This window comes from Eurosta solidaginis, chromosome 2, assembly GCF_040869045.1.
Source record: "Eurosta solidaginis isolate ZX-2024a chromosome 2, ASM4086904v1, whole genome shotgun sequence".
Lineage (NCBI taxonomy): Eukaryota > Metazoa > Arthropoda > Insecta > Diptera > Tephritidae > Eurosta > Eurosta solidaginis.
The window spans coordinates 85,531,512-85,541,208 of NC_090320.1; the positions used below are offsets into that span (position 1 = coordinate 85,531,512).

Here is a 9,697-nt window from a genome sequence, read left to right on the forward strand (position 1 = left end):
ATGTATGTATTTCATCTAAATTCAGCACATTGTTGGAAAAAGCATCTAAAATTTATGCATCGTGTAGAGAAACCAGAACATTTATAATTTAAATATAACGAACGTGGTGCAAAATGTAAATTTTGTGATATTCAAGCAGCTACAACAAGCTTCAACAAATTATTGGACCATGAGATTTCTCATATGCCCAATAGTCATTATTTAAAATGTAAATTATGTGATTGGAAGACGAAAATACATTCAAGTATGAATTTTCATTTACGTGTACAACACGCTGAAACAATTGATGTAACAACGAAAAGTTTAGAATTAACTGTTTGTCCATATTGTAATCACAATGGTATTTACGCAAACACTTAATACAGGAACATGAGAAATCAGTGGATGAAAGAACATCTTTTCTATGTTTAGAATGTGGTGAACAATTTAGAACAAATACAAGTTTACGTGTACATGTTTATGAAAAGTTTGCTCATTGTACACCACAAGATTTGAACGGAAAGATCTTAAGGGTATGGTTACATCTATGTGGCATCTACAAGCTATTTATAATGACTAGTATGGAATGAATCCGGATATGGAAGAAAACGGAGGTGACGAAATGAATCACCATGCTTCTTTGGATTCTGGCGATACTCCTGACATGCTTCCTACCCTGCAAAAATCGTGTGACCAAAAACGCACACAGCCACACGAATTTTTGACAGGGGTGACCATTTGGAATAGAGTTGTGCTTTTTCGTTCATTTCAGAGATTCGAATCTTTCGTTCTTTTTCTGATGAACGAACAAGTTGTTCTTTTTGTTCATCTGTTCTTTTTTTTTCAAGCAAATTTGATCAATGCTGCTCGCACCCGCGAAAAAAGCCAACAAGTATAGATGGGGGTGTGTATGCAGCAATGCTTTGTGTAGGTATATTTAAATGAGTAATGAATAAATAAGGTAATATATGTATATCTTCAAGTTTAATAAATGTAATGATTAGTTTCTTATAAAACATGTTTTTCATAAATAGTCCATACATATATTTTTGTAGCAGTGTCACACAAAGATGACCACACATATCTTTAGTGTAAGTGTCATCATCGACATTCGTGCTCACTGTGAATTTCTGCGTATGTATGTATGAATTTACAATGTTCGCGAACGAGAAGAGAGAAAGAATAACATTAGATAAAACGAACTAAAAGAACAAATGAACTAAAAGAACAAAAAGAACAGAAATCGAAGATCTAGTTCACTTGTTCAGTTGAGAGACCCGGTCAATTGAACAAGTTCAGAACGAAATGACCCAACTCTAATTTGGAATGAAAAATTGTGCAAATGAAATAGCATGCTGACAAATTTTGCTTTCCCACAATGTATCCTGCTCTCTCGCACCTATTATTTTCATAGGGATAACAAAATACGTCATTTTTACGCCATTTCTAATTCTACAGAAAAGTGGAAAATTTTTTCAATTTGTGTGATTTACATTTTGCAGAAATTAATATACGCATTCTTTAATATTTTTTGGTCTACTAAAGTGTGTTTTAGCAAAAAAAACTCATATCAATGTGTGCATGTTTATAAAGAAAAAAAGTGAAATATGTAATTGCATAGTATAAAAAATCGTGAGCAATTCTAATGCAGAATAGTAAATTTTGATTTCCACATACATACATACAAGAAAAAAATTCTTGTTACCATTAAGATTTATTATCAAAAATTGAAAAAAAAAGATTAGAAAATTCGGTGTAAAAAACGGCTATGTGTGCAATAAAATAGCCTCTCTTGTTGAGATACCCCTCCATGGTCTCCATTAATTATTGTGACGGAGGTGTGTTTGCAGCAGCAAAGTGAACCCAAACAGTGTAGGTCGTGGTGGTTGTTGTTCGTGGTCCGCATCAACTGGACCAGGTGGGGCAATGACGCCACATCCAGTTATACCAAGGTATATACCACAACAGCAACCGGGTAATGCAAGGCCACGATAGCAGCAGCAACAACCTCCCATGGCTGGCTATCATCGTTGATTTATAAAAAAAACAGTGTTGTGCATCTTTAATGCTTAAATATTTCCTCTGTTGAAACAGTTTCCACGATTCACTGTTCAACAAAAGCAGCAGCCAGTGTATGCTACCACCGAACAGCTGATAACAAAAACTTGGATGCACAGCAGTTTAAAGCCAAAATGGAAGTTGAGGAAATATCTGAAAATAAGGTAAATATATGTTTCGCGTTATTAACAAAATCGCCCTAAATTTTATGAATTAACAGATCGCTACGAACGACAAAGCACCCGAACGTGTGATCAAAGAAAGCACTACAGAAATTATTGCCGGCGGGGCCGTATTCTACAATCCAGTACAAGAATTTAATCGTGATTTAAGTATTTCAGTACTTAATGTATACTCAAAGCGGTTGATAAGAGAGCGGGAAGCGGCGGCGCATAAAAATCCATAAAATACAAAGGAAAGCAAGCAATGCTAATGACAAGAAACACGACTGGTGGTGTAAAATACGACGATGGACTGCGAATATTGGAAACGCTTGCTGCAACAGGTTTACGTAGCATTAGTTATGCAAAAGAAGTAGCATGCGTGCGTGAAATTGTTGCAAATGATCTATCTAAGGTGGCAGTAGATTCCATTAGCGTAAATATGCGACACAATGGAGTGGAACATTTAATTGTGCCAAGCGAAGGGGATGCAATGTAAGTTTGATATACGAATCAATAGCTAGTGATTTAACTGTAATAATCAATAATAAAATTCGCAATAGGACTCTCATGTACCTTTCAACTTCATATGAGAAGCGTTTCGATGTTATAGACCTAAATCCTTATGGTTGTCCGAATCGCTTTCTGGATGGCGCTATACAATCACTGACGAGTTGGGGTTCATTACTTGTAACTGCGAATGATATGGCTGTGCTGGAGGCAACACGCCTGAAGCCTGCAATGCCAAATATAGTTCTGTGCCTTTGCGTATGAAATGCTGCCATGAGATGGGATTGCGTATACTATTGCATTGCATTGAAACGCACTCTAATCGTTATGGAAAATATATTGAGCCACTTTTGAGCATTTCTGCAAATTTTTATATACGCGTATTTGTGCGTATGCATAGTAGTCAAGCGAAGTGTAAATATAGCATGAGGTTGGTATACAGCATTTTGGTCTTTTACCAAAATCCAATTACTTACCATATCTTTATATTATGAACACAGCAAACAATGAATGGTATATCAATGCACTGGTTGTGATACCTATACGCTAGAGCTTATGGGTATTGTAAAAGCAATATCTCAGATAAAGGCAATGCGGAAGTAAAATTCGGTATACCAACTGGACCAAATGTTAATACAAATTGTGCGCATTACGGTGATAAACATCATGTAAGTTTCAACTATCCCACTTAAGTATTTAAACTCGAATAAATCAAATTATTTCCTTCTTACTTAATTGGTGCTTAACCGTTTAAACGGTTATGTCCGTTCAAAAAGGCTCGTCAGTCGCTTTTTCAGAGGGTTATAGATGGGCGGTCCACTTTGGTCGCATCCCATACATGATCCAACGTTTGTTGAAGAATTGCTACAAATCATAGAAGAAAAACCGCTAAGTGATTTGGACACACAACGTCGTTTAAAAGGTGTGTTATCGGCGGTATGCCTGAACTTGTATTGGGTACATGAGTTTTTATGTAAAAAATATTCATCATATCCAACATCAATACCTCGCATTCAATTGTGGACGCTGTACGCACTACATTGGGTTCACGTAATATGGACAAGCATATTGTTGATTCCAGTGGTAAGGCCACAATTTCAAATGATGCGGCCACCATTAAGAAACTATTGGATAAACTAATAACACAACGTAGCGTGCTCAAGAGGTATAAGCTTATCTGGAAAAGATATTTCGTAACGAAAACCCTGGAAGATTATCGCGCCTTGTCTGCTGTGGTTCAACAAAATATAACTTGGATGTTTGTTGCTCTTTTTCAATTTTCCTGAATACAAATGTCTGGATTGGAAAAATTTCAAGCAAATAAAGCTTGGCGTGCAAAAGTCAAGAAATTACTTGTCATGCAACGGTAAATGCTTATAAATATATCATTAAAATTGTATGCTTGTTCATGATGAGCCATTCGAGTGAGCATGGAGATGGATGTTTTAAATACTGTAGAGTAAATTGGCTTACTATATAAGAATTTGAAATTTTTCCAAATCTTTGACTAAAAAGTAGCTACTAGCTTGTAGAACTTTATTACTTTACTTTTAAAAAGATAAATCACTTTAGCATGGTAATATATACCTATTATTAAAAATTAATACAAACAATATCTTCAACATTTTTTTCTCGATTCACGAACACATTTAGAAAGGTTACAACGCCTGCTAAAGAGCCGGTATCTTGCCAACGCTTTAGCTTGGATTTAGAGGAGGATCTACAAACTTTGCTAGAAGCACGCGCAGCTCCTCGTGTAGCGAATGTGGATCAACGCGAAAGTAACGTTGCTGTTAGCGGAAATGCAATGAACAAAATATTTGAAATGGAGGATGAAAATAAATCCAACAATGCAAACACTATAAAGAGGATTCCTTATAATTTTTCAACTAAGGCATCTTGTGACGAAACTATATTCGAATGCCAACAGCAACGTCCGTCTGATGAAAGTTGTATGGGTTTGGAAAAAATGTGTGATAAAACAGCATCCGATCCTGACAGCACACTATTTAAGTACATACATAGCGAGAACAAGGATATGGTTAAAGAAGATGCTAAAAAGCGCAGCGCCGATGGAAACTATATTAAAACCCCTTGTAAACAAGGTAAGTGAATATACAACATATTGAAAGTTGATAGGATTGCGTGGTATAAATTTAATAATATAATCTTAGAACTACAAGAAATAGATGAAGAAGCACAATCACTGCAACGTCTATTCCATGACTTATGCGTACAGGAGCAGCATCAATTGGATAATGAAACTCCTTTAAAAAGTATTGATGTAACACTCCTAGAAGATATTGAAGCGCCATCTAAAATGTGGGACTCCACAATAGTGGGCGATATCACTTTACAAACTTCACCTTTGAAAATGGTGAGACTTCTCAGACCATCTACTATACTAGAGGAAAATTGCGAAGATCAGTCTAATAGTTCTTTGGGTGGTGATGATGCATCATCACACATAAGCTTTCAAAAGTTGGTGTCATGTGGGGACACATTGCAAGCGGGGCATACATTTTGTATATCGGGGTTGATTCTGGATAGGTAAGAGTTTAACCTCTTACAGTATTCAGAACGAAGTTGAGCTAGAGTGACTCGCTTTTCTCTGGGAGTATGCGTTCCTCTTCCGCGAGGTTTGGATACTTTTCTTTGAGTACTGGATTCACCGGGCAATTCCTAGCATAAAGGTCCGACGCTTGTTTATGGAGTTCACCAAGGACCTGCTTGTGTTTTTTCGCTTCATACGGCTGGGTTCTCAGGAGCCGTATTTCCTCAAAATGCTTACGGAGATGATTCCTTAGGCCCCTAGGCGGTGCTGGTTGACCAATCAGATGTCTGTTGGGATGCTCAGGTTTCTGGGTATTCAACAGGAACTGTTTGGTCAGCATCTCGTTTCTCTCCCTGATGGGGAGTATTCTCGCCTCATTATGCAGATGGTGTTCTGGGGACATAAGAAGACAGCCCGTGGTAATTCTGAGAGCAGTATTTTGGCAGGCCTGTAGCTTCTTCCAGTGGGTAATTTTTAGGCTTGGCGACCATATGGGTGACGCATAGCACTTAATCGGCTGGCTAATTGCTTTGTGTGTAGTCATGAGTTATCCTTTCCCCAGGTACTGCCAGCGAGGGATTTGAGGATTTTGGTACGACTCTGAATTCTCGGAACATTTGCGGCTGCGTGCTCACCAAAATGTAGATCCTGATGAAAGTCACACCCAAAATTTTAAGGTGTAAGACAGTCGGTAGGGTAATGTCATATGGTCGACATTTGGCGCGGCCATGTTTTAAATAAGATCACCGATGATTTGGTTGGTTACAATATCAGGTTTCGCGAGGCGACAAAACTGGAGAGATTGGGGAGATAGCTGTTTATTTTATCACAAAGCTCATCGGTGTAGGAAACAATAGCATAGGTGTAGAAGCAATAGTGACTCCTTCTGGTGGTAAAGGTAGCTATTGATATGTAGAAGTTAAACAGAAATTTGATGAATATGAGTTTTTTTTAAGTTATTGCAAAAAAGCGTTGAGGATTTTTAATATCTTACGAGGTACCTTCGTACATGTTTCTAAGAATGAATAATGAGACCTATTCAAACTTCGCTATACTTTAACATACGATACTTTACCCCATTTTAACACAACTATCATTTATTGATTTTATTAAATTTTATAAAATGTTTCTTCCTCCACAGTTCCATTTCCGTATTGGATGGTAAATATGGCTTTCGCATTTTCTCCATCAATAACTGTGACAAGGTGGAAAAAATCTATGCGCGTAAATCGCAACATATCTTGGTCGAGCGTTTCTTCAATAGCTCTCTAGTGGTGATGGTGACAGCAGAGAAACCCAACTGTTTACAAATGTTACAATATATCAATTGCGTCTACGGCTCAAATACCCACAGTATATGAATGAATCGAACGCACCTAATTGTCTGCCTAACGGATAGTATACATATTCATCAAATCGAAAATATTGCATCAAACGCACTGGGTCTGAATACTGAAACAGTACACATATTCAAAATCGATGAGGAGGCTGTGATGATGGTATAGGGTGAGTTGTTGAATAACATACGAAAACAACTTTAACCCATCTATATATTTGCATTACAGCTAAAGCTTTACAAACAGCAAAAATTGCTGGCGCCAAGCAATTGGAAAAGGCAGTGAAGCATTCATCACACTGTACGGATGGTGTAAAGTTAGAAACTGCTGTTGTAGCAGCTGCCACCGAAACAACGGTCATCTCTACTTCGTCGAGTAACGGCTCGTCCGACTATCTATCGAAGACAGTATAATCATATCTTTTGCCAACACAGGTTAGCGATGTGCTTGCACAGGAAAAGATTTCAATTGGAAAACAAAAACCAATTAAGAGAGTTTATTTATTATTAAAGTATTTACTTTTCTTTATATCAACAGTATTAATTTAAGTTGCAATATCACGTACATATATAATAAGGAATGTGATACGATTGCTGTCGGAATTAGATTTGAAACCAATCAATACTGCTGCTAAGGGTTGTAGAATTATTGCTTGAATAATTAGATTTAGAATAATAAGAAGTCTGACTTAATTACAAGTCGTACATTTTTAAATTCATCAATTACGACAGCAACCGGATTCTACGACACCTTTGAATATTCTTGATCTGAAAAAAGAGTAAACCTAATCTGAATTTCTACTAAGCTTTAAGTTGTAGATTATTCAAATAATTGGAGTTTTTTCTAAAGCTTAAAATTATTTTCTGCTCGCTTAGAAAAGATTTCAATTGGAAAATAAAAACCAATAAGGCGAGTTTATTTATTATTAAAATACTTACTTTTCTTTATATGAACTGTATTAATTTAAGTTACAATTTCATGTGCATATATAATAAGGGATGTCGTGATATGATTGCTGTCGGAATTAGATTTGAAACCAATCAATACTCCTGCTAAGGGTTGCAGAATTATTGCTTGAATGATTAGATTTAGAACAATAATAAGTCTGACTCAATTACTAGTCGTACATTTTTAAGTTCATCAATTACGACAGCAATCGGATTCCACGACACCTTTGAATATTCTTGATCTGAAAAAAAAGAGTAAATCTAATCTGAATTGATGCAAATAATTGGAAGTTTTTCTGGAGCTTAAAATTATTTTCTGTTCGCTTGGAAAAGATTTCAATTGGAAAATAAAAACCAATAAGGCGAGTTTATTTATTATTAAAATACTTACTTTTCTTTATATGAACTGTATTAATTTAAGTTACAATTTCATGTGCATATATAATAAGGGATGTCGTGATATGATTGCTGTCGGAATTAGATTTGAAACCAATCAATACTCCTGCTAAGGGTTGCAGAATTTTTGCTTGAATGATTAGATTTAGAACAATAATAAGTCTGACTCAATTAATAGTCGTACATTTTTAAGTTCTTCAATTAAGACAGCAATCGGATCCACGACACCTTTGAATATTCTTGATCTGAATTTCTACTAAGCTTTAAGTTGTAGATTATTCAAATAATTGGAGTTTTTTCTAAAGCTTAATATTATTTTTTTGCTCGCTTAGAAGAGATTGGAAAACAAAAACCAATTAAGCGAGTTTATTTATTATTAAAGTTCTTCTGTTTTATATGAACTGGATTAATATAAGTTCCAATTTCATGTACATATATAATAATATTGAAAATAATAAATATTGAAAATTCAATTTTTTTGGTTTATATTTTATTCATATGGCTGCTCCAGGTAAAGTAAATCTGCAGGTAAAATTCACGTTATATGGCGGTTATATAAATGGTAAAACCGCAGTAAAATTGATTGTTAAATGGCTCGAAAATGTAGAGTGAAATGACGGAAAAATGACCGCCATTTGACGAGCATTGTGACGTGTGTGAGCAGCACAGTGCTATGCTCACATCCTATAAGTGGGAGCGGAATGCACGATCACATTAATAGGGACGAAACGGAAAATTTGGTCACAAAAGTTCATCACGCCAATGCAAACGTGACTATGAATATAACCGCTGCAGAAAGTCACAATGACCGTAAAATGACTAGTAAAATGACGTGGAGCAAAAAGGTAATTTCGCTACGTCTGATCTTACTATACCTACCAAACTAATATGACTCTGCAAACTGATGAGCAAATCTACCAAAATAAGAACTTTAAAACAAGGTTTCGGAAAGGGCACGACTATGAATAGACGGTAATGTATTTATATAGTTTATAAATATAAAAATGCACATATGTAAAAATTACTAGTATAATAGCACATGATTTTAACTGCAAAAACCATTTTAAACATGCATTATTTATTAATTAAATATTATTTAAACAAAAAGGACGAGTTTCATTAAAAAGCGAATTGACAGAAGGTAACCGGTACGGGTAACCAATAGGCCAGTTACCCGTGTTGTTGTTGTTGCATATGTTTTGGTTAGCGATAACGAAAACATACCTAATGAAGTAACTTAAAAATGTAAATAACATCGAGCGAGAAGGAATGTCCAAAACACAATAGGTAAGAGCGAGAAAGCGAGTCAGTCACACGTACACTATTTTGAGAGAGCGCATGCGTTACCTTTTTCACGACAGCAATGTAAAAGTCATTAAGACGATAATTGGTAACCAAGTTATTGGTGACGATTAAGTAATCGATTAGGTAACGGGTACCTGTCTTGTAGGGAGGAACTTTCTCCCCCACCGCCCTGAAGAGCTCCATAAAAGTTAGTTTGAGTCAATGATTACTCCTAGATCTTTCAAGGAGGACTTTGAATTTATTTGATAATTTCCTATGGTTAGGACCAACTCATCCACAGTCCGCTTTGAGCTCATCAGAACCACATCTGTCTTATTGCTAGCCATCTCCAACCCAATGTTCGTCAACCATTTCTTTATTCTTCCCACGGCGTCATTACATAATGCTTGGAGCACATCAAGTTTCTTGGCCACTGCTACTACGACAATATCATCTGCATAGCCGACAATT

General features: G+C 36.0%; 2 protein-coding genes across 7 annotated transcripts; both read left to right on the forward strand.

Moving 5' to 3' along the window:
• The first annotated feature begins 1,348 nt into the window (after positions 1-1,348).
• LOC137240056 (tRNA (guanine(26)-N(2))-dimethyltransferase-like) lies at positions 1,349-3,318 on the forward strand. 2 transcript variants are annotated; one of them, XM_067765972.1, is made up of 5 exons: positions 1,349-1,588; positions 2,074-2,201; positions 2,258-2,693; positions 2,762-3,138; positions 3,209-3,318. In XM_067765972.1, the coding sequence occupies exons 3-4, from the start codon at positions 2,464-2,466 to the stop codon at positions 2,970-2,972; spliced, it is 441 nt and encodes a 146-aa protein (XP_067622073.1). In that variant the 5' UTR covers positions 1,349-1,588; positions 2,074-2,201; positions 2,258-2,463; the 3' UTR covers positions 2,973-3,138; positions 3,209-3,318. The 2 variants fall into 2 exon arrangements, with proteins under 2 accessions (XP_067622073.1, XP_067622072.1); XM_067765971.1 differs by lacking the exon at positions 1,349-1,588 and having other exon boundaries at positions 1,653-2,201.
• On the forward strand, positions 3,302-8,415 carry LOC137240055 (uncharacterized). 5 transcript variants are annotated; one of them, XM_067765968.1, is made up of 6 exons: positions 3,302-3,376; positions 3,485-4,074; positions 4,362-4,813; positions 4,883-5,085; positions 6,404-6,768; positions 6,828-8,415. In XM_067765968.1, exons 2-5 carry the CDS (start codon positions 4,001-4,003, stop codon positions 6,425-6,427), a joined length of 753 nt encoding a protein of 250 aa, XP_067622069.1. In that variant the 5' UTR covers positions 3,302-3,376; positions 3,485-4,000; the 3' UTR covers positions 6,428-6,768; positions 6,828-8,415. The 5 variants fall into 5 exon arrangements, with proteins under 5 accessions (XP_067622069.1, XP_067622070.1, XP_067622067.1 ...); XM_067765969.1 differs by having other exon boundaries at positions 3,334-3,376; positions 3,516-4,074; XM_067765966.1 differs by lacking the exon at positions 3,302-3,376 and having other exon boundaries at positions 3,383-4,074.
• The last annotated feature ends 1,282 nt before the right edge of the window (positions 8,416-9,697 follow it).